The following is a 25773-nucleotide window of genomic DNA, read 5'->3' on the forward strand; positions in this document are numbered from 1 at the left end:
CCCTATGGTTTCTGCAGACTGAATTATATTCTTACTTAAATATTCCCCCCTTTTTCCATAAACTTTACACAGTTTATGGAAGTTGAGAAACACACTCCTCCTGCAACTTCCATGAAATACAATAGAGAGTGTACAGTCTTCTCTTCCCCTTAAAGTGCCAAACAACAGCAGGGGACTTACATGGAAGTGGTCTTCCAAGGGGACAGTCCCCTATTGGATATTTATGGAAACAGTGCTAATATGTCATAAATGTCTTAAGTAGGAATACACTTGGGAATAACCTATTGCATGCCTTTAGAGTGGTACAATCTGAAAAGGTGGCTTTCGGACAAGAAAAGGCTGAGCAGACACTCAGTAACAATAATTGCTGGGTAAATCATGGTTCATATGCTTAATTGCCTTCTTTCCTCCCATTTGAACAGATGCATGGTAATATGATGCTGTGTTGTCATATTTGCTACTCCTTTATACACTTTTACTAATACAACTAGTTCTGTGAGCAGAGCAAACATGCATCTACACTAGGTCCCCCTAGTGGTGACACCACATTTAACTGTATCTGTGCAATAATGTGACTGCACTGCATCAACGACATTGACATTTTGACAGTCCTTCCATAATGTGTCAAAACACAAAAATGAAAATGCCCCTTGTGAACATACGTTAAATCCTCACCGTAAACCCTAAAGTGACCTGTTCTCGCTGTTGTCATTGACTTTCTTCTTTCTTTTTTAACTAGATCTATATTTTTACTCGGATCTTTAAAATTCCTTCAGTGGATTCAAGTTATCCATCCACAAAAACAGTAGGAGCATCTGGAATGTTTAGTCATGTCTAACCCATGCATTCCTTTCCCCATCATCTTCCTCCAGTTCGGTTTCCTTCATAACACATTCGGCACGTTGGTTGACCATCATAGTGTTAGAATGACACCGGGTCTAATAAAGGTTTAATTCACTCTTCATTTATAGCTTATATGCCAGGAAAATCTTCCAATGTATCTATTAGACAAGGACTGTGACCAAGAGTAAGTCTGCGACAGGTAGGAGGCCGAATATATCAGGCCCGTAACCAGAGCTGCCGGCAACATGTCTGACATGTGATTGTATTGAAACTGAAGACCACTGCACTGTCCGACCCATGTAACACGGACTGTGACTCTCGTATCTGACTGCAAGTGACTGTCCCCAAGTAGCCAAGTATTACTACCATTGAGAGACTGCCCCCAAGAGGTGGAAACCGGCCGTGGACCCAGTGTTGGCTGATTTATGTTGTTCTCTTGAGTTTCAACAGTAAAGTTGAAAGTAACTTACGCCCCGTCTCTTGAGCTTTCTTTTTCTCCATGACTATACAGTCACTGCAGGTCTTATGGAAGGTTTGCTGATGTACCCCTGCATCAGGAAAGTGAAATATGGATTGCTGTTCTGCATGAAAACTACTGCCACCATACACAAAGACTTGGTGATGACACTTTAAGAAACTGTCTCTTCCTTGGAGACAACTGTTATTTACTCCTGTGTTGACCAACTGTGTAGTGTCAGTTGAAGCAAACTGCTGTACATTATTATACAAAGATCAGACGGTCTCAATTTCCTTCATTTTGCGACTAAAACTTACATCTGCCTTTCTTCTGGCTTACATACAATTGGAGATGTAACTGCATATTCTCAATTCAAAGGGGGAGAGATGGACCAGTAAGATAAGAAGGCCCATCAGCAGAGGTGCTTGGCATGGGGCAAAGTCCAGAAAACGCCCGCAGTGTAGAGTTTGGCGCGCTCCTTCTATCAGTGAGTGGGTGACAATAGTGCTCTCAGGGTAGCATGTAAAAGGGAAACATTGGTGGCAGAGGACAAACACAGCCAGTCCAGAGAGAAGAGCAGACCCAGCGAAGAAGAAGACACAGCCCCGGTGGTAACAGAAGCGGTCCAAAAATTACCCCTTTTTGGGAGTAGCAACATATTTTGCACCTGGAAAGTGAAGATGAAGCAATGGCTTTTTATAAGATGTCAAAAATATCCCATTTTAGGGAGTTGCAACAGAATGAGCATCTTGGGAAGTGAAGAAGAAATGGCTTTTTTACAAATAATCCTTTTTGGCCATCGTCTGGTATATGTGTCCTGTGATTGTATAGACCTGGTAGTTGCAGCAGCAGGGGTGGTAGAAGTAGCTACAATGGACAGGAGATCTGTGATTGGCCTGGCAGTAGTGGGCGGCTGCCGGTGTGGTGAACTGGTGGTAGTAGTGAGTTGACAGCAGGGCTGGCGAAGGAAGAAGTGAGTCGACAGCAGCAATGACAGATCTAAATTCTAATCAGTGACATCAGGCACAGGGTTGTAAATCCTCAGTGATTCCTGATTCATTTTCACAAATGTGAGTTTTTCCAAGCTTTTGGCGGACTATCTGCTCAGCTGAATACCCTCTGTGATGCTATAATGGAAGGTGTACAAGATAGTACAGCATGGCAAACTGGGCCAGTTCTTGCCAATGTTATGCTGACCCTGAAGGCCATGGGGTTTGGGTTTAGGGTATCTACCGGGAGAAGGGCACAGTCCTGGTACGACTAAACCTGGTTGCTCAGCTGGTGGTGGTGAACATCCCTGTGATGTCTGTCAGGTCGGCATATTGGATGTAAAAACTTTGCTTTCATGTTTTCCTAATGAAATTGGCTGCTACTATTATGTGTTGCAGTGGTAGCGCTGGCAGAGGTGGTGAAGCGTTGACTGAGCGGGCTGGGGAGCGTAGCCCAGTGGCTAGATATACTTGAGGCAGGTGTCTGCTATTTAAAATCTAGCAAACTGGCTGCATAGCTTCTCTCAATGAGTCACGTTTGGCTCCCTCTCAGAAGGCGGAAAATAATTTCCCTTTTTATGTTTTATACCGTGGGACTAACAGTGTGGCTATCCAGTGGCCATCTCTTTGCTTCGTGCTAACAATATGGCTGTCAGCGTGCGAGCAATGAATCATACAGCTCACAATCATCACCAGCATTTATGAGAACTTAGCTGGTTCTAACGCCACTCCATATTGCCATGGTTGTCATCATCATCACTATCATCATCATCATGTTGGGTGTCTGCCTCGTCATGTGATCCTTTCTCCCTCTTCTTTCTGCCATGTGGCAAACACCGTTTTTCTTGACTGAACCCAGTAAAATGGTGTTTGCCAGGGCATTTTCTGTTTTTGTAGACTATTTTTTCATATGGCAGAATGGCATTAATGATATTTTGCCATTTTGTGAGTGTCGGAGGGCGTCTGTCCAACCAGCGTAGGGCTATTGTTTTGCGGGCATAGAATAATACTTTGGTGAGGAATACTCTGTCATGATATTGCCATTGCTCCTCGTCCAGTATACCCAGTAGGCACACTGCTGGATCATGTGGTACTGGCACACCCAGCAATTGGGTTAGGAATTCCGTGATTTCTCCCCAATACGTATAAATGTCTGGGCAGCTCCATATTAGGTGATTAAAATTTGCGTTTGGTGCTCTACACCGATGGCATTGGTTAGTGGGTATTCTGTTCATTTTATGGAGTCTGGTCGGTGTTAAATAGCACTGGTGGAGAATGTATAATTGTGTTAGTTTGTTATTTGCGGCTGGTGATACTGCTGTGTATGTGGACATTGCAGTCTCCCAGTCTTCATTAGTGAGAGTGGGAATAAGCTCTCTCCATCTCTCTACTACTGCCATTGGTGTATCGGGGATCTTGGCTTGTAGTAGGTGGGTGTACAGCACCGATATCAGGCTTTTGGGTCCTTGAGTACGCAGTATGCCTATTAATGGGTACTGGGAGAAGGGTTGTCTGGGCTCCGGGAATTGCGCCGTTAAAGCGTGTCTAAGTTGTAGATATCTAAAGAAGCCCGCTCTTGGGACTTGGTATAGTTGCTGTAATTGTTCAAAGGAAGCCAGTACTTGGTCAATGTATATGTGTTCTAGTGTGTTAATTCCCAGGTTCATCCAGAACTGTTTGTCCGGTAGATTCATCAGATGTGGCAATGCTCTATTATCCCATAAGGGGGTCTCCAGAGGGGTGTCGTTCTGCTTAGTCAGTGCCTTGCACGTCTGCCATACATTAACTGCAAGTCTATGCATGGGTAGCATCTGCTTTGTCAGTAATCCTGGTTTTTCCAGGAGGATCCAAAGTGATGCTTCGGAGAGAAAGAACATCAAGTGGTGCTCGGAGTTGGGGAGAGAGGAGAGCCCGATAGCCAATGACGGATATATCTGACCTGTCCCGCCAAATAATAAAGTTTGAGGTCTGGTAGCGCCATTCCTGCCATCTCCTTGGGTCGCTGTAGGGTGTCCATGCGGAGTTTAGCTCTAGAATTTCCCCATATAAATGATGTTATTAGGGAGTTAGTTTTTTTGAAAAACTTTTGTGGTATGGTTATTTCTGCATGCTCCAAGCAATATAAATACTTGGGGAGTATTATCATTTTATAAGGTTTATTCTACCTGCTACTGATAGTGGCAAGGAGCTCCAGCTTTTTAATTTTTGTTGTAGGATTGTCAATAGGGGGGTGATATTTAGATCCAGGCTCTGGGTGTGATCTCTAGTAATGTGTACCCCGAGGTATTTGAACTTGGAAGTCACTTGTAGTTTACAAAATACATCCCCCGTCCGCCATCCCTCTGGTATTAAAGGCATAAAGGCGGATTTCTGCCAATTTATACATAAGCCTGAAAAGTTCTCAAATTCATCTATTAGCAAAATAGCTAGCGGCAGGGTGCCCCTGGGGTCCGACATATACAGTATTATGTCGTCCACGTATAGTCCTATTCTGTCTTCTCTGGATACCCTCGTATGAGGTGTGCTGTCGAATCCTCAACAGGAGAATGCAAACAGGAGAGGGGAAAGTGGGCAGCCCTGTCGGGTTCCCCTTTGAAGTGAGAAGGAGGCAGAGGTCAGGCCATTTACCATTACCCTGGCCGTTGGCGATTTATATAGAATGGAGATCCACTTGACAAATGAGTCTCCGAATCCAAACTTCCGTAAGACCATCAAATATGGCCATTCAACTGAATCGAACGCCTCGGCTGCATCTAGTGAGGCCAAGGCCCAGTTCGACCTCCACCTCCATCCCACCAGTGTGATTACCTGCGTCCTTCTAATGTTGTCTGATGTGGACATTCCCGGGATAAAGCCAGATTGATTGGGGTGTATAATTTCCTTTATGACTTGGTTTAAGCGAGAGGCTAGTATTTTAGTGAGGATTTTGTAATCTGTGTTTAATAAGGAAATAGGTCTATACGAACCGCAGTCCTCTGGGGTTTTATCTGGTTTTAAAATAAGGATTATGTTGGCTTCTAGCATTGAGTTTGGGAGATTGTCAAATATATATTTATATAGGGAGAGCAAGTGTGGTGTCACTTCCTTTTTATACTGCAGGTAGACTTCCATCGGCAGACCATCTGGGCCCGGAGTCTTATTTTTTGCCATGTCATTTATTGCCTCCTCAATCTCTTCCTTTGTGATGGGAGAGTCTAGTAAGGACTTATGAGAGTCTTGTAGTTCCGGGAATATTATGTTGGCTAGATAAGACTCCAGTTCTGCAGGTGAGTAGTCAGTCCGCGACTGGTAGAGGTCATCATAAAATTGTTGGAACATATCTAGGATGTCTTTCGGGTCTATAAGCATTATTCCTTCAGTTGATTTAATTCTTAGTATAGACGGGGGGGGGGGGGGGGGGGGGTCTCCTGTCTCGCCATATAGGCCAGTAGTTTGCTTGACTGGTTTCCTAGTTCAAAGAAGGATTGTCTAGTAAAGAAGAGGTTTCTCTGGGCCTTTTCTTTTAGATATAGTAAGTAGTCTCTACCAGTCTGCAGCCATCTATGTCTTTTGGTATCTGTAGGATCTGCGACAAATTCCTTTTCTAGTTGCTGGCATTGCTCTGCTAGGCGTTCTCCTTCCCGTGCAGCGGCTTTTTTGATAAAGGAGATAGAGGATTTAAAGCAACCTCTGAGATAGGGTTTAAATGCCTCCCATACTAGCATTGCGTCTGTGTGTATCTCATGTGCCTCGTAATATATTTGGATCTGGTCCGGTATACGATCATTGGGACCGAACAGCGAGAGCCAGAATTGATGCACTCTTAGTCTCTTAATTGTGGCTGGGCCTGGATTTTTAAGGGTCATATGGAGTGGTCTGAGATCCCTCGAGCAAGGAACTCTATGGAGTCGATTTTGGGAAATAGTGAAGGAGTCCCAAATATATAGTCTATGCGACTAGGTGCATGGTTGTGGGCTGCGTGGCAAGTGAACTCTTTTTGTTGTGGATGAAATATGCGCCACAAGTCTAGCCATACGGTCACTGAGATAATTGACGCTAGGCGGGTCATATTCGTGTCTCCCTCCCTCCGAGCACCACCCCCGAATCTGTCCATAAGGGGATCCATTACCATATTCATGTCTCCCATACAGATGACCGTTGCATCTGGCGAGAATGATGCAAATTGGATGCCATCTGCTAAGATGGTTGTTGTTGCCGGTGGTGGGTTGTAGCAGCACAGAAGGACGTATGGGTCATTGTTAATTTTGGCTCTCACAAAAATGTATCTGCCTTCTGGGTCTCTTTTTAGCTGCTCCACCTCCCATCTCAGCGACCTTCCTATTAATAGTGACACCCCTCTGGAGTAGGATGTATGACATGAGTGAGCGGACCACTGAGTCCACGGTTGTGACAATGTTCTTGTAGTTTCGGGCGTGAGGTGGGTCTCCTGCAGGCATAGTACATGTGGTCGCCAGGAGCGTACTAGGGAATTTATTGCTGATCGCTTTCTGGCTGATCCCATGCCCCTGACGTTCCAGGACACAAAGACTACCCCTGCCATAGGTTAGAGGAGGTCAACCGGGTCCGGATAAATTTCTCTATATCGTTTTGACTGTCAGGAGTTCCACCCCGACACTCTATCACATTTTTACCATACATTATACAAGAGTATTTCATTTTGCCTTTCAAATCTTCATGGAGCCCTTGATGCACACAATTTGTTAACATTGCGGTAGTATACTACCAACTTAAAACTTAAATAACTTATATTTGAACTAACTTCGATTAGTATTCGTGGCGAACAGTAATTAGGGGGGACCTACATAGTATAGCTTCAATTTTGGCTACACTTGAGGTATTGTTGGGTCGATAGAACAACTGTAGTAACCGACATTAACCTCAGGCAATAACTGTGAGGGTCCTCTTAGGTGGGAAGAGAAATTCCTTCTCTCCAGGTATTCCAAAGTCCACCCTTCGAGCGGGCAATGAGTCTCAGTATCTTCAGGTTAAAGAGAAGGTGGAGGGGGGGGGGGAGATAGGGTGGGAGGGGGAAGGGGAGGGGGGGCGCCAAGAACTCCGGCGGAGGGAGGTCTCATCTCTACTTCAAAGGAGAAGTAATCAAACAGTAGTAACCAAAAGTGGGAGTCTCAGTCCTGCCTCTCAGGTTCGGGTTTGTTTGGGGCATATCAGAATTACAGTTCCTGGAGCATGGTTAGTAGCTCTAGCCATATATTCATATGCCTATACGGGGGTCCCGGTACCTAGAGGGAGAGAAATGGGTAATTATGTATACGTTACGGTCCCTCTGGTCGACATCTGGTAGCCAGCCATTCTTCAGCTTCTGATGGTGTAGAGAAGAAACGGGTGCGATCTCCATCTATCACTCGCAATCGTGCCGGATATACCATGGAGTACGGGAGTTGTAGATCGCGAAGCTTTCTTTTCACTCCAAAGAATGAGGCTCTTTGTTTTTGGAGATCCGCTGAGAAATCCGGAAAGATAGATACCGTGGCGTTGTCATAGAGTAGTGGGCCTCCTTTTCTGGCAGCTTGTAGGATTATGTCACTGTCGCGTGAGTTGAGTAGTTTTGCTAACAAGGGTCTGGGTGGAGCTCCCGGTATAGGTGGTTTCATGGGCACTCGGTGGGCTCGTTCAATGACGAAGACCTGTGATAGTCCAGCGTTGGGCAAGAGTTCGCAGAGCCACCGTTCCATGAATTCTTCTGGTCTCTGTCCTTCAGCTCGTTCTGGTAGACCCACTATACGCAGATTATTTCGCCGCGAGCGATTTTCAAGATCATCTGCTTTTTGCCTCCAGTAATCAGCTTTCTGTGTGAGTTCTCGTATTGCGGCTGACATTGGGGAGACAGTGTCATCTAGTGTGGATATTCTGTCTTCGGTGCTTGTTACTCGCTCTCTTAGGTTTTGAAGGTCTTGTCTTAGTAAGCTTACATCCATTTTAACTTTGTCAATTTTTCCCGTAAGGGTGGTTGTAGATGTTTGAATTGCGGATAGGAGCTGTTCAGATAGCTGTTGCAGAGTTTGAACTGTGCCGTCAGGTGGGACTCGGCTGTTGTCTTTTGCCGCTGGTGTTCCCATTGGAGCAGCTGGGGTGGATTCAGGGCTGGGGTCTTTGCGAGCTTCTCCCCTTGCGAATGCTTTGAGTTTATCGACGGATGAGTTTTGCCTAGTGGGGCCCATGGTTAGGTCACTCCGTGTTTCTTGTTTTGAACTGAATTAGGCAATATGTTAGGTTCCCTGCAGGGAGCCTATAAGTGTCAGTGGTTTGTATTGCGCTCTTTACGGAGGGGTTCTCAGGTGTTCCACGGCCCAGGGTTTATGGTGCCCTTACTTTGGCAGTATTCGTGCTGCTGGTGAGATTTGTTTGCGTTCACTGTAGCCATGTCGCTATGTACAGTGCTTCGCGCTCTCTTTCAGGTGGCTGTGGGTCTTACTGTACTTTTTAAATTCACTGGGGATTAGTGATCTCTCCTGTTTGGTGGTGGCTGCTGTATAGTTGTGTCAGAGAGTCTCTCTCAGTGGTGTGCTCTGTCTTGCACCTCTGTGACTAATGCCCAGTGGCCTCCTCCTCTGCTCCCCCCTGTGGTCTATGGTGGGAAGGGGAGCGAGTCTCGTTCTCAGGGCTATATGGGGGCTTAGGATCAGCCATTCTCTCCCCTATCCCCCTATCTGTCCGGTGTTACTCCGGGTGTCCCTTCTCTCTCTTGAGGGGGTCTCTCTGTGCCGTTCTGGGCTGCTATCTCTCCTTATGGCCAGTCTGCGCTGTTGTCAAAATGGCGGCGGCAGCGTTACCTCCGTTATTGCTGTTATCACGGGTGGTTCTACCTCCGTTTCTCAGCCGCCTCTCTCCTCCGCTGTCGTCCGGCGTTGCTGTGCCGTGGGTCCGCTGCCGATGCTGCCTCCGCCGCTGGCGATGTCAGTGCACTGCAGGTGGCGTGGTCTCTCACCTCTCCGGGCTGTCTCCCCCGTCCGCGGGCGTCCGGCGTCACTTCTAAGATGGCTGCTGTGGTCGCGGGGCCGCCGCCGATGTCGCTTCCGTCGCTGGTGGTATCAGGGCACTGTAGGTGACACGGTCTCTCCCCTCTCCGGGCTATTCCTCCCGTCCGCGGCCGTCCAGCGTCACTGCCAAGATGGCTGCTGTGGTCGCGGGTCCGCCGCCGGCGCCGTCTCTGCCGTTGCCGCTCCCGGGATGCTTCAAGTGGCTCGGCTCCCCTCCCCTCGCCCCCGCCGGTGTTTGGCTGGGTCTGGGGACCCTCAGGATGGCTACAGGATGGCTGGTAAGTCGGCTAGAACGGGAGGTCTCCTTACACGCGGCCGGTCTCCTCGGCTGCTTGGCCACGCCCCCAAAAATGTTTATATTTATGGGCTGGATTTCACTACAAACAACCTTTTTTATGGGGCAGACCTTGTAATAACAGTGAAATACCAAAGAATGCTAACTGCGGCTCCTGATCCCTACAGCATCAGGCAATATTGCTATCAGTGTGCCATCCTGCGGGATGTGAGAGCAGCAGATACAGAGGATGTTGGACATAGAATGAATCCAGACCAACAACTAATGTCGCCCCTTTCTCCAGTCCATTTTATATTGTTGTCCTTTCATTTTGCCTTCTGCTTTTGTCAATTACTTATTTTGCACTCTGCACTTGGGGCTAGAATGAAAAACATAGAATCAATTTCCTAGTGCGAAAATGTTAAAAGGATCAAGAGTTTAGGCAACGAGAACGTGTCACCGGGTCGGTCGATACATAGAATACACAACACCCTCCGACGGCTCATTGGGTATTCTCCTATTGTAGAACTTCTGATAAAGAAATAATTGCCTCCCCGAACCTTTGGGACGTTCCTGCCGTCGTCTGAAGCCTTACTCTGGAGGGATCGGGGATCGGTTGGCATTCTTCATCTACCTGCTAGCAGTCACATCCCTATCGGCATCCGTGAGAACAAATGGACGTCATTATGAGTTTATTAGCTGAAGAGCTTATTATCGGGATTGTAATTATGACTTCACAGTAAATATTCTGCACTATAGACTCATATACAGCCACTATATCTTGTAGATTCTTTAGGTTTTCTATTGTGTCCATAAAGAATGTTCTCTGTCATTTTTGGATGAGTTGTTAAAAAAAAAAGAAAACAATCAGTTGTTTGGCAACCCCGATGTAACCGCGTGTGTTCATGACCCCATCGTGTGATCAGGTAGCTTTACATTATGCCATCTGGCATCCCTTCCCGTGACAAACAATATCTACAGACAACAGAGGACAATAGATGCATTTCAGTCATTTCCGAACATTTTCCATCAGAAAATCACCTAAAGCAGCTGCTGATAAGACAAGCACTAATGTGATGATGCAGTTGGCTATGTACAGACAGCAGATACTGATGATGGGGAGATAACAGCAGTGTTCTCTAGATGCACATCTAGAATACGGTATACGTTTAGCAGTTCTCTTACATGATGACTTTGGTCAGGTTGCACCACTGGCTCGGCTCCACTCTCAGCATGAGGATTTCAAACATATAGCCACAGTCGGGTAAAGACTCCACCACAATGGTCTCATTGCAGTTATGTGCGGCGTGCTGTAATCCACCTAGACCGCGGCAGAAAAGAGGAAATCATCAGAAGGTTTGGAGACATTTAGACTTCTATCACTGCACAACATACAGAAAGTTACATTCACAGCCAGGCAACCTAAAGCCACAAGCCTCTACTATCCGCTCCCGTAAAGCCATGGCAGATCATTCTCTGTGTTAGTGGGGTCCGACCTTTAGAGCCCCCTGGTCCCAAGAATGAAAGTGCCGCAGCTCTGACCCCACATAGACAGTAACAGACTCACTTGTATTAAAAGAAAGCAACTCTCACAATTAATAGTGCAAACCCGGACCTGCACCTAAAGTCAATGAGCTGGCAGCAAATACCGCCCATAGCTGCTATGAAAAAGCGTTTTTTCTGTCCACGAGCGGAAATTACAACTTTCTAATCGCGGAAGAAAAATCCCAGCATGCTTTATTTTAGCGCGGATTCCGCACCCACAGCCTCCATTGAACTCAATGAAAGCCGTCCAACTCGCGGCACTTCTGCAGTGACATTGCAAAAAGATCACAGGCACCCACGTCATCGCCTAGTGATGGCAGCGGGAAGCAGGGACTTAAAAGAAAAAAAACCTGTACTGCGCATGTCTGATGGCTCGCCGTGTGGACCATCCGCAATACAGATAAAGAGACTTCAGCACAGGTGCATGTGGATGCCGGCCGGCCGGATTCCGCTATGGGCTCCCAAATCTGACCCGGTCGTGTGCAGCGGGCCTGAGGTTGAGGACATTTGGGGAAGATTGTCTGATATATAATGGATACTCCAGATTGCTGGTTGCATTGAGGTATTGTAGAAAAGCTGATGGGATTTGGGAGGGGAGAGAGATGAGAAGGTGGAGAAGAGGGAGGGCTGTTTTTTTGTGTGTGCCTAAATATTTTTTTTGTTGAGGGGGGCGGGGGATTATGATTTGCTTAAATACGGTTGTGATGTGTGGGCGGGGCATGAAATGCTTTATGTATATTATTATTATGTCAAAATGAGTAGAAATTCAGGAGTAATTGTATTCAAAAATATAATCTCAATGAAATGATCTGATTCAAGAAAAAAAAACACTCGTCCGTCCCAAACAGAACACTTGCTTTAAAGATCATCGCTCTTCTCGAGTAACTGCATTCTCATCCGAGCAGGCTCGGGGGGGGGGGGGGTGAGTGGGGGGACAGCGGGGGGGGGGGGGGGGGGCGGGGGGGAGAGAGATCTTATGCTGCTTGGCCACTCCAGCAGGGTCGATCCATCAAACAGGCAAGATTAGTATCAGTCAGAGCTCTAGGTTAGTCCTGGCTCGGACAATACAATCTGGCATCACTCTGCTCTACATTAGAAACTGGATTGAGGCGTGGGGGTAAAAAACTAGGCAGCCAGGATCACATTCTGGGGATCTCTGGGTGCGCTGGCTGTCATTACCCATATATTTTGAGAGGTGTATGACTGACCCTTCTATCTTTCTGGATCTCTCTACCTATTCTGGAATGACTGCAGTGTAGCCTATGTTGATGCACACTTGTGGCATCCTGTTTGTCTGTTTGTCTTGTTAGGACTCCTGTACACTTGCGTTTTTCTTGCTGCGTTTTTTTCACGCGATTGTCAATGGGACTTTCTAATGTTAAAAACGCATCTTAAGTTTGTGTTTTGCAAATCGCGTAAAAAAAACGTGCAAGGAAAACGCAAGTGTGCCAGAGCCCTCAGTCCACAGCCCAGATTTTTCAGGGATGTATTAATAAAGATTTAGTTTTAGGGCACTTTTTCTGTGTATGGTTGTGAACCCGGAGCCTTGTATGCTGTACATGTGTTTTCTGTGATATGGAATAAATGCTGCCAGATTTAAAGAAATCCACCTGTTTGGAGTCTTTATGCACATGGCATCCATTCTTGCTGAAAGGCAAAGACAGCGATCCAATAGGCGAGTAACCCCAACTTTCCACAAGTTGCAGTAGCAAGTGCAGTACACAGAAAGGCCTGTAGGGGACTAGAGAACTGGCAGACTGAGTCCTAATTAGAAGGGACAGTTGTAAGGGTGTGGTTGGAGGAGTTACAATCTCCAGCCACAGTGCTGCTGAGAGCTATTCCCAGAGAGAGACAGCTCGGAAGGAGCTGAGAGCGCTGCAAGCCTGAGTTCTAGTGCAGACCAAGCAGTGAAAATACCTCGAGCCTGACAGGGGAGGACGCCCCTAGACTGACATCCAGGTTGGGTAGGGTATCATGGACATTGCTATGACTTGTTGTTGCGCTGGATGGTGTTAGAGAGAATTATAGTCCAGAAGCCTAGGATTTATGTTATTTAATGCATGCATGTGCTGTGACTGAAACAACAGTGCAAAGGTGATCCATTATTGTTAATTATTGTATTAACACAAAGATACAAAAATGGAACAGAAGCAATAGTGCACAATTTAAACAACATTTGCCCTGGACACGCCTTACATTGGTGATAAGCCATCACCTTACAAGGGGATGCCTCCCTCTAAGTGAATAATACAGTATTCATATATAATGCATCCATACTGCGCACATCACTAATGTCATCATACAGTACATGTAATAGAATGTCCTTATACACAACAGTGGCGGCAGACTGATCCTATACACATCAGAGCCAGCACGGTATAATGGTATTTGGGGTTGTTTACATCAGCATTTTCCTTTCTCTTTTTAAACAGATCCATTTATAAAAATGAAACAAATAGCAACATGGAATTAAAGGGGCGGTCCAGACGTAAACTACTTATGGTCCACCCCCTGGGATCCCCACTGATCAACTGTTCGCCAGGCTGGTGTGCTCATGCACTGAGCTAATCTCTGCAGGAAACAGACAGCTCAGTTCCTGCAGTAGTAACTAGACTTGGTAATGCAGGCCATTAATTTCAATGGGAACTCTGTCTGTAATACCAAGCCTGGCCACTACAGTGGGAACAGAGCTGTCTGCTTCCTGCAGAAATCGTCTCGGTTCACAATACAACTGGCCCAGCAAGCAGCTGACTGGCAGGGGTCTTTGGCTGATCTACTGATGCACTACAACTGGACAACCTCTTTAAAATGGAACCAAACGGAAAACATAGTTTACTTTTTTTAGTGGATCCAGTAGACAGATCTGTCAATTAACTGGACCATTTGTATCAGTTTGTTAACCTTTTGTTCTGTTTACATCCATTTTTAAATGGATCCATTTTGTGTTTTTTGCATTTCTTCCCTTTATAAACAAATCCATTACAGAGACAAAGAAAGGAAGCAAACAGAAACGTTTCCATTCAGTTCTGTCATCCATTGACAATAATGTTAAAAAGCAGAATGGTCCTTTTTGTTCACTTTCCGCTTTTTTAACAGATACAAAGTACTGTAGTCTGTGCTAATTTTAACTTTTAGAAAAGCAAAGCAGATGAAACGGAACAGGTCAGAAGAAGTAACATATTATACACATAAAGGCACAGACATGGTGTGATTAATCGGCACTTAAAACCATAACATAACAGGATTTTACAGCAAGCTTTCCAACCTACTCAAGGTTCTTCATCAGGCTTAATAGAATAGATCTGAAGATGCGTGTGTGTATATATAATACATATACACATATACATGCATACACACATGTCCACATGCCTTCAGATCTATCCTAATAGCCTGATGAAGAATCCTAAGTAGGTTGGAAAGCTCGCTGTAAAATCCTGTTATGTTATAGTTTTAAGTGCATATTAATCACACCATGTCTGTGCCTTTTATGTGTATGTATATATGTGTATAATATATTACTTCTTCTGACCTATTCCAAGATTACTTGGTTTCTCTTACTAACAATCCTAATTTAGTGACATTTTACTGTCATAAGGCACGAACGCGTCACTTTCATTTATATTAAAAGGTTGGAAAGTTTGTGGTGATTGCAATCATAGGATTTGTTGCGAGCGATCAGAGCCTTGTTTTTCAGATATACAGTAGCGCTCAAAATCTCCTTTTTGCCTGCAGACAGTCAGGGTTACATTGTAGCATTCTGGTTGCCCGCCTCAGCATTACTTCGCTCTCACTGCAGATTTATGTATTAATGTATTGGTATTTTCTCATGGAAGATACAAGATTGTCTTATGCAGAGAGCAGATACACAGATCTAGAGAACCAGCGGGGCTGATTACACGTGCATGAGGATCGCAATTTCACAGAAGTAATACAATGCATTTTTTAATCAAAAACACTCTGCATGCCGTGAAAAATGCACATTGGCAAGCATGATACTGGGCCAGCTTATTCAGCCTGATATCGCGCTTGCTCATGTGAATCTGCCCTTCACAGGTTTTTGAGAGGGGGAGCATTACTGGAATGTAAAAAGCTGGATGGTCATATAGAGAAATGGCCACCGACTTGTGCCGTTCTGACCAGATTGTTAGGAGGTGTTGGGACCAGTGGATGTGTGAGGGCACACAAGGTGACCGGGCTCAGGATGCCCCCTACAGACCACCAGTAGAGAGGAGTGTCTGATTGTCCAACAAGCACCAGCAGCTCCAACTGTTTCTGTTAGAACCAATTCCAGGTGATTGTCTGAAGGACATTTGGTCTCACTGCACCCATTATGTGTACTGCCTTTGACATCCACCATCACTTCTATTTACAGTGATGTCATGAACAACAAAACTGGACAACTCTGGAGTGGAACCGAGTTGTCTCTAGTGATAAATCCAGGTTTAGTTTGGGTACTGATGACCGTTATGTTCTGGAGACCTAGGCGTGAGTGTTATTCCTCTATCCCACGTAGAGTTAATGAAGGACCGAGGTACGAGGTCAGGTACGTCCTTGTCAGGGCAAATTGCCTGCGTTTAGGCAGGTCCCGATCCCTGAGGTTACTTAGACAGGGAAAGAGTTCCCATCATTTGCTTTATTAGTGTTTTGGCACAGTTTGAGTGTTTTTCTGCAAGATCTGCGGGTTACGGTTCCAGCACGTCCTGGGTAGAGGTGACATATTCAACAGCCCACACTTACTCTGTGAAATCTGTGTTTACATCTGAGATGGATCCAACTGAGGTTTTGTCAGGTCAGCTAAAGACCCTGACGATTGAGGTTGCTGAGCTTAAACAGTGCCATCTGACTTTGGTGGCTCCAGGAAAGGAGCCTAAACTTGATCTACCTGACAGATTCTCTGAAAACAGGCAATTCGCCCTGACAAGGACGTACGTGACCTCGTACTTCGGTCCTAAGTTAACTCTACATGGGACAGTGGAATAACATAAGAAACACAGCAGAAAAGAAATACAAACTTAGCTTTGAAGTGCAGCAGGAAAATGATAGGTCCAGGACTAAGCTCTGACTGAGACCACAGTCAGAGCTAGTATGAAGATTCAACAACAATTCAGTCCAGCATCAGCCAGACTAAATAGCCATGACAATTATCCACAGGTGCTGCTAAGCATGTCTCACCTAATACCGCAAACACCAGTGCCAGAAGATGGAGAACCACCTGCAAAACCTGCACCAGACTATGAGCATATCAGCAATCCCAGAACCGTCGCAACAGGCTGGGGTCCGCCGCTCAGGACCCTGGCTGATCAGCTAATTGGGCGCTCGCTGCCAGTGCCACAAATGCACAATGTTTGGAATGGAAGTTGTTGCCCCGATCCCCATGTAGTGGCCACTGTTTGTAATAGCACGTTGGAGTCCCACTAATTTCAATGAGAGCTGTTGCTGCAGTTACCAGCCGAGTATAGGTCATCAATTGTATTTTCCCTGGAGAACCCCTTTAATCTCTAGGCCCGTTGTTTTTCCTCTGGCACTCTTCACAGATACAAGATAATAGTCCTCTATCTTCTCTTTTTGTAACTTGCTCTTATGTTTGGTTCGGTTTTCTCATGCATAAACTACTCTTCCATTCAGTCATCTTGACTGACACTATACAGCAGAGCCTTGTCTGCGTCTTGGTCATTTCTGTCTTTTCTAGGAAACCCTCTCTTATACTTTCTCTCATCTGTCTCTTTCCATTAACATCAAGGACAACTCACCTGTCACCAAGAGAATGACCTCTCCACTCGGCAATACGGAGATATTCATTAAGTTGTAAAACGGCTAATCAAGACACGAGCGGAGCGGGATAATGAATTACTGCCGTGATCATTAATATCTTCTGCAAACTTCCCCAACTTGCAGACTAGATGACACCCTGCAGACACTGCAGCGCAGGAGCTCTAATTGTAGCATACATCATTTCTGCAGCGGGGTCCATCTGTCACACTGAATCAGACTCAGGCTTCTTGTGAGGAGAGGCAGCGAAGCTATGGCCAGCGTTCTGTCAGGACTGACACTTATTTGGTATCTACATGTTCCTCAAGAAGAGGGCTTCAGGCATGATCCGCTTCCTATCTGCCTTCAGATTGGGAATATATAGCTTGGATTACTTTAAGACACTAAATAGAAGCAATTATTTCATGTCTTACATAGAAATAGGAATTGGTTATTAGAATTGCGGCTGGGCTCATACAGCGCTATACATTCCTTGTTAGCCTCTGTCCCCGGGGGCCAAACAATCGAAAAGGCAGAAGTGTCTGATCTGGAATATGCCAAACCTGAATGGCGTGACACAGACCCCGATGACTATAGTAGGGTCAGTCTGGCTTGCAGCAGCCCTCCAGTATGTTACCAGACAAGATAGTGCGGCATCCTGTGCTATCTGACTGACATCATGTGACCGATCTATGCCGCACACTACTACATACCCCCTGGGGTTGGGCACTATTAGACTGCAATCCTTAGAAGTTAACCTTCATTATGTAGAAATAAGACCACCCAATAAAAGAAAAATCTGAATGAAAATGAGGGCCGTGAAGAATAGCCGAGAGTGGCGGACATTAAGGCTTTCCATGTCGGCCCTCAGTTTAATCCAGATTCTTCTGTTGTTGGGCGGTTTTATATAGCCCCTTAGTGACGGCCCCATAGTGTTTTTACATCCTGCCATTGCAGGGCGTGTATGGAGGGAGATAATGCTGCCATCTCTCTTCATACATCGCAGGTGTTGGCTGTTTATTACAGCTGACACCTGCAGGCAACAGCCCCATTCGGCCGCGCAGCCGATCGGAACTGTTAACCCTTTAAATGCCGCTGTCAAATCTGACCGCGGCATTTAAATCCCCCGTACGGCCCCCCAGCAGTGAGATCAGGAGAGCCGTGCGGGTTTAATGGCAGCCGGGGGCCTTCTGAAAGGTCCTCAGGGCTGTCATGGCAGAATGCCTATCAAGCCGTCCCCGGCTTGATAGGCATTATACAAGTAGTACAGCAAATATACAAGTAGTACAGCAAATATACAAGTAGTACAGCAAAAAAAAACCTATCCAAGTTTGGTATCGCAGTAATCGTACTGACCCACAGAATAAAGATATCAGGTCATTTATGTTGCAGTTTGTGCGCCGTAGAAATAAGACGAAAAGAAAGATTGCGGAATGTCGTTTCTTTCCTATCTCTTTCCACTTAGAATTTTTTTAAAGTTTTTCAGTACATTATATGCTACAATAAATAATACCATTAAAAAATACAACTTGCTCCACAACAAACAACAAGCCCTCATATAGCGACGGCGATGGATGAATAAAGGAGCTACGGTTTTTTAAAAGGGGGGAGGAAAAACGAAAATGGAAAAAAAGCAAAAATGTGTGGTCACTAAGGGGTTAAATATAATAAAGGTTATATTTTAGGAATTACACATAGAGCGAAGACCTGAGGGCATCCAGTTGTTTGCATAGGCTCAGCACTGGATGTTCTCCAATGGGTCTAACCCTTTTGGATCTATGCCGGAGGCTTCGAACGCATCCACTAGCGCTGATGAGGGTAAACCGCAGCAGAATCTGACCCTGTGCCCAGCTAGCGTCCGCGCGTACCTGTATTTAATCTGTATGCGGATGGTCGCCGTCGAACATGCACAGTACAGCTTGTTTTTAAAATCTTTTTTCTCCTGCGCCGTCGCTAGGCGATGATGCGAAATCCACAATCTTTTTGCAATGCAATTGTGGAAGGGCTGCAGGTCGGACAGCTTCCATTGACCAAAATGGAAGCGGTCTGCGCAGAATCCGTGCAAAAATAGGACATGCTGCGATTTTGTTTTCCACGAGCAGAAATTGTAATCGCCGTGCAGTCATGTGAGCGGTCATGCAAATGTTCTATTTTTGTAAATGGTGGCTGAATGCCGCGGATCGTTCGCACGAATGACGATTGTGGATTTTGCAATCCAAATCCAGTCATGTGAGACCGGCCCTACCTATTACAGAGTTTTCATCATTCTGGAAGTAACGGTGTAAAATGAGCTTTTTTGGAGTCGTTTTGTCTGATTGGTGTAATAAGATCACTTATTGGTCACTTCCTGTTTCCCATTCGGTAACCCAAGAAGCCGAGGATGTCCTGACTTCCATGTACACGTTTAGGGATAAGAGGCTCTCGCTGCCATCATTAGGCAATCAGTATATAGATCGATGTATACCAGTTAGGTTGGATACAAACCCTTAAAACAGGCTTAATACTTGATGTAACTCAGCAGCGTCCGCTGAGCACGCTGGGAGCGGGTCGGAGGTCATCCCTTCTCATCAGAGGACACATAAAGCTGGAGGCCACCATGGACAGTGGTTGATGGAGACATCCCTACAGAATGTCTACTGCACATACCGAGGCGCATAAGACTCCCCAATACAAGGCATCTATGGTTTCTGCTTTGGGTAAATGAGTTTTCCCATTTTTCCCACTCAGACATGTATGGAGTATGAAGGTAAAAAAGGAATAAAGGCAGATGAGAGGAACGAAGACTCAGTATAAGATCTTAACTACAAAAATAATATCTGAGGCGTTCCGATGCTCGTAATACAGATGATACATCACCTAAATATCCAGGCAGCCTTGTGATTCTGGTGGGATCGTCATTCAATGCTTTAACAGCTAGACCCGTCGTCAGGGTAGTTTTGTCATCTTAGACTCAAATGGGGAATTAAGAATATTTCAGTCATTCTGGGTTGGAGCCTTGCACTCTTAGGGATTCCTTTACATGTTGAGGTGTGTTTGATTTGAAGTAGGATCTTATTTTTTTTAGAATTATTTCTTTTACAGTCAGAAATCAATGAGCAGTGAGATGCATTGGCTCGCTACGCTGGATGCCTAGTAAAAACTCTATCAAACAGGTTGCCACGGGAGGTGGGGAGTCCTCCTTCAATGGAAGTGTTCAAACAAAGGCCGGTGATCCTGCACTAAGCAAGCGTGAAATAGGGTGTGGGGGTGAGGTCAGGGAGGGGGGAACAGACCAGATGACCTTGGCGGTCCCTTCCAACTTTACCATTATATGATCCTATGATTCCTGAGATCACAGCGGCTCCATTAAACAATTACTTCCCCTTTCTCTGCAGGGCCACCAACTGTCACTGTAGACGAGCCCTGGTACCTGCAGCTGCATAAATAATCATTCTAAAGTTAAGTTATTGCCCAGCTGAGGTAGAAACCAGGCTGAGAAGTTACTAAGTAGGTACAGAATAAAGCTTGCATCACACAGAACAAAGAATGGTTCAAAGGGCATTAGCATTACTATAATAACAGTGGCAGATATTACTCACTTCCTCTACCCTGATGCTCTGTTCTGATAAACCCCTTTTCAAGAGACCCTGCAAACCAAGAAGAAAACAATAATCATTTTCAGTCTTTTTTATGATACATGTTACCCATTTAGAGATTAGGTCTGAAATGTTAGAGCACTATTCTGCAATGTTCAGCTTGGTTCACACATAGCAGTAGGGGTGTGACAGCGAACCACGTAAATGCCAAGGACAAGGCACTCTGCAGGCTGATACAAACATAGCAAGTCCTAAAAACCCGGAGCTTCAGTGTCATGTACTGTGAGCAGGCGTTTACAAAATCTGATTTACTACAATATAAACTTAAAATACCAAAAAAGTTGAGATGAGAAATGACCACAAGATGAACAGTGACGGGCCAGGACCTCCTGATCTGACAGCACAAGACACAGAATATATAGCACATACGAGGGGGGGCTGATAAGTATTAAAGGGGTTGTCTCCTGAAAGCAAGTGGGGTTAAGCGCTTCTGTATGGCCATATTAATGCACTTTGTAATATACATCGTGAATTAAATATGAGCCATACAGAAGTTATTCACTTACCTTCCCTGCGCTGGCGTCCCCGTCTCCATGGCTCCGTCTAACTTCAGTGTCTAATTGCCTGATTAGACACGCTTGCGCAGAAGGGTCTTCTGCCTTCGGGTCTGTCCGGCAGCAGCGGCGTTCTGGCTCCACCCCCTTCTACGCGTCATTGCGTAGCTCCGCTTCCTGATTGGCTGGAACCGGCACACATGACAGGGCGGAGCTACACGATGCCACGTGGAAGGGGGCGGAGCCAGAACACCGCTTGTGCCAGACCGAGCCGAAGGCAGAAGACCCTTCTGCGCAAGCGCGTCTAATCGGGCGATTAGACGCTGAAGTTAGACAGAGCCATGGAGACGGGGACGCCAGCGCAGGGAAGGTAAGTGAATAACTTCTGTATGGCTCATATTTAATGCACGATGTATATTACAAAGTGCATTAATATGGCCATACAGAAGTGCATAACCCCACTTGCTTTCGCGAGACAACCCCTTTAAGCCTTACCCAGAAAACATGGAGCTAGGGAGCGGTACATTGCAGGTTGTACTTGTCTATTTGTCTATGTTCAATGATGAAAAAAGCAATGATCCATGATTTTAACCTATCTTTGATAAGTGAATATGGCAGCATATCCAAAGACATTCAGTGTGGAAGAGCAGAGGACCAATCAGGTTCCTGTGTCTCCAAGGGAAAGGTGCGAAGCAGATCCATGATGAATGTTACAAGCTTTGGGTGATGGCGGCCCTTCACAGGCAACGGGTAAACATTGGGTTGTATATTTTAAAACTGGTCATTTGGGTGTTGGAAGTGATAAACCCCGTGGAGGCCGGTCTGTGTCTTCGTGCCTGCAGATGTGAGAGCCCCCCGTGACACGATCATGGAGGACCGCCAAGTATCAGCCAGAAGTATGGCTACACATCTGTGGACATCAGTGAGAGAGTTGGTGCCGTTATCCACAAAGACTGGGAGAAGGAGAAAGCATCCAGCCAAGTAGATCCTGAACAGAAGAGGAGACAATGGGGGCTGCTGGAGAGCATTCTGCAAGAACAAACTTGTAAGTGGTGATGAGACCCAGATCTACTGATCCAGAGACAAAGGAGCAGTCTAAGAAATGGAGGCACAGCGGATCCCCCGGACAAAGACGTCCGTGTGCAAAGGTCAGCGCAGAAGTGACTAGCACCATTATTTGGGATAGGAAGGGAGTTCTGCTCGTGGGCGACCTCCCAAAGTGTTCAACCATCAGTGCAACATATTACTGTTCATTATTGACGTTGTCCCTTTAGGTGTTTTTTGAGATTGAGGAACAGATGATAGATGGAGCCAGGTTGGGCGAAAAGGGTGATGGGGCATGAGTTGAAAGCCTAAGGGCTCACACCCACTGGCGTTTTTTTCTCCACTGTGCTAGCCCCATTGAAAAGAGATGGAGAATGCCGTGAACTTCTGCCACAGCTCTGACAGCTGTGGCAGGAGTTTCCTTCATCCCCGCGGGGATGAAGGAATCCTCTGCCACAACTGTCACAGCTGTCACAGCTGTGGCAGAAGTCCGCAGCATGCTATCCCATTGTTGCCATTGAAAGCATTGCTTTCTGGCAAGCCCCGCAGTATGATTATCGGGGAAGGGCTTGAAATATAAGCCCTTCCCCAATAATCATCAATAAGTGGTAAAAAAAATTTTTTTAAATTACTCACCTCTCCGCCGCTCAGACGTGTCCTCCGGCTGGCTCCCCTGCACTGCTCTTAAGCTCTTTCAGCAGGCGGGGATTTAAAAATCCCTGCCTCCTAAAAGGGCTGTGCTGATTGGCTGAGGGCTCAGCCAATAGCAGCTAGTGCTTAGCTATTGGCTGAGCGCTCAGCCAATGACAGATAGCCCTTAGCTATTCATTCATGAATAGCACTATCTTAGCTATTCATTCATGAATAGCTAAGGACTATCTGTCCGGTCCCCACGGGGATGAAGGAAACTCCTGCCACAGCTGTCACAGCTGTGGCAGAAGTCCATGGCATTCTCCCTATGTTTTCAATGGGGCTAGCGCTGCTGCCGCTGGCTCCATTGAAAGCACTAGCGATATGCCGGTTCTATTCCGACATCTTTCTTGCGCTGCGAGGCGAGAGTTTTCCCGTGCTCTCGCAGCGCAAGAAAGAAAATATCGCCAGTGGGTGTCCACCCTAAGGAGGTCATTTTTACTGACGGGCATTGTCATGCAGCAGGATGACACCTTTGGGGAGCTTTCCTCAACATTTTTCCTTAATATTTTGCCTCAGCTTTGTCAATAACGAACAGTAATATGTTGCATTGATGGTTGAACACTTTGGGAGGTCGTCCGCGAGTAGAACTCCCTTCCTATCCTATAAAGGGACAACATTTGGGAGTGTTTTGGAGGTAATTAATGCAGCAAATGGATGGGTTGACCAGCAATTAGAAGAATTCTATTTGCAGGTACTTATAAGGCTGCAGGAGAAACGTCCCAAGTGCATCCTGGGGGATATGTAGAATAGAGCGGCAGGGTCAGCTTCCTAGCTCATTTTTTCTGGGTAAGGCTCAATACTTATCAGCACCCCCTTGTAGTGTGTGCGGCGGCGGGTATGCGTTTGGATAAATGTACATTTGAACTTACAAATCTTGTTTGAAACATCTGACACTGCGCTGTTGTGCGATCAGCCTGATTCCAGAAGAATGTCAGATATCTAAATGTAATTTACACAATCCTAAATAATATTTTGTATTGTACCCACAGTATAGTAGAAGGAACACAAAAGGGCATAAAGAGAGCTGTAACAAGCGGGCGTGTTGTTGGACCCACTCTTATATAACCAAAGCTCCTGATGATGCTTTACCTCCATCCTTTCTCCTCCTTTCCTTGGACTCCAGTAATGTTTCACTACCAGTCTACCGCCGTCGCTCTCATGACCCATTAGCCACAATGAACACTAACTGCGTCTCGTAGTTGAGGTGAACTGGCTTGTCTTAATGGATGTAATAACTCATGTCCTTGAAATCCATTTACCCAAGACTTATGCTGAACGCAGCAAGATGTGACCCACTGAATGAGCCGTCGTGGAAGGTAGATTTGTTAAAGCCAGAATGGAAGAAAGTAGGTAAACCACATAAAAATAATTCTTCATATTAATCGAAATTCTCTTAACATTAATGGCCATTTAAACGATATTCACTCACAGTTCACTCGCCACAAACAGCAGATCAGAAAGACTCATTAAACAAAACATATTAATTTGCATTATGAAAAGAGAATGAAGCCCAGAATCATTGCGGTCTATGGCCGAGGAGAGATGGAAGCAGGAGCAGACGGTTTGTATCTGGAGTGCATTACTCAGAAGAAACGCTGGTCTTCATAACTAACAGTAAGGCCTAACTAAACTAAAGTGTTTTGGCACGCCGGGTTCATCTCCGCTGTGGAGGCTGAATATATTTGGTGGGCATATTATCAGCTGGATAAACATGTTAGAAGTGATATATAAGCCAAAGATACGGCTGCATTATCGGCGGTCATGTGCCAGGAACTATTAACTTTGGGCAACTGCAACCACAGTGAAAAGCCAACATGAGCTGCATGCCAAAGCACAATATCTGGCAGCATTACTAATGATCTGCCAACTTAACAGGTAATGAATCCTCCAAGCTCAGCGCTGCGATACAATGTATCATGTAGCTGTCATCCAGAACATATTGCTGCAGCTTCTGGGCTGGTTGTAAAGCAACGCCTGAGTCAGACTGAAGATGCTACAAGATTTACAGTCTGGTAAGAATCATCGAAGTGAATCTATAACGAGTAAGCTAATTAGCCGAAATCTATCACAAAATAATAATTAACTACTAATAAGCACTTGTAATTATTACCATGTTCACACATGTATAAATATGCCGACAGATGTTTTAGATAATCTGTGGCAGAAATTGGAAGCCACAACTCTGATTAGCCCCATTAGCCAGAGCAGAATCCAATAATGAGCATGACTGGGATTTTACAATCCACACAGATATTTTCTGGAGTGTAATGCTTGTGGATTCTGTCAGTATTTAAGATGTGACATGGGTGGGCATGGAGGCATATAGGTTCCATACGGTATGTCTCTGGATGGCGGACAACAAAACAGTTGGTCCCAACACCCCATAACAGTCTGGTCAGACGCTCCACTCTATTGGTGGTCTGTAGGGGGCGTCCTGAGCCCAGTCACCTTGTGTGCCCTCACACATCCACGGGTCCCAACACCTCCTAACAGTCTGGTCAGACGCTCTGCTCTACTGGTGGTCTGTAGGAGGCGTCCTGAGCCCAATCACCTTGTGTGCCCTCACACATCCACTGGTCCCAACACCTCCTAACAGTCTGGTCAGACGCTCTTCTCTACTGGTGGTCTGTAGGGGGCGTCCTGAGCCCAGTCACCTTGTGTGCCCTCACACATCCACTGGTCCCAACACCTCCTAACAGTCTGGTCAAACGCTCTGCTCTACTGGTGGTCTGTTGGGGGTCCTAAGCCCGGTCACCTTGTATGCCCCGATCCAGTGGTCCCAACACCTCATAACAGTCTGTCAGAACGGCCCGGTGGGGACAATTCATCGATACGACCATCCAGCTTATCACATCCCAATAATGCGCCCCTCTCAGACTCTGGTAACGGGGTGAAATCTCTGCTGTCCATCATAGAGGCGTCTAGTGGTCAACAAGCTCTACACAAGCGGAAGAAGAGGTCACTGCACACAAGGAGCCTCCGAGAGCCTCTTATAGGCCAAGGGGGGAACCACTTTTAGGGCGTCTGGTGACAAGACCGTCCATGTAATCACC

The 25773-nt window shown here is 45.9% G+C and overlaps 1 protein-coding gene across 2 annotated transcripts in view; it reads right to left on the bottom strand.

Moving 5' to 3' along the window:
• Nucleotides 1-25773, bottom strand: part of RAMP3 (receptor activity modifying protein 3) — a 123367-nt gene that overhangs the window by 22557 nt on the left and 75037 nt on the right. Inside the window, exons 2-3 of one of the 2 annotated variants that reach the window (XM_066584622.1) lie at nucleotides 20433-20480; nucleotides 10747-10882 (exon numbers count right to left, since the gene is read on the bottom strand). In XM_066584622.1, the coding sequence (XP_066440719.1) occupies nucleotides 10747-10882; nucleotides 20433-20480 (184 nt within the window). The remainder of the gene's footprint in view (nucleotides 1-10746; nucleotides 10883-20432; nucleotides 20481-25773) is intronic. The other variant, XM_066584623.1, reaches the window with a different exon arrangement.

The sequence above is a fragment of the Eleutherodactylus coqui genome, chromosome 12 (genome assembly GCF_035609145.1).
Source record: "Eleutherodactylus coqui strain aEleCoq1 chromosome 12, aEleCoq1.hap1, whole genome shotgun sequence".
NCBI lineage: Eukaryota > Metazoa > Chordata > Amphibia > Anura > Eleutherodactylidae > Eleutherodactylus > Eleutherodactylus coqui.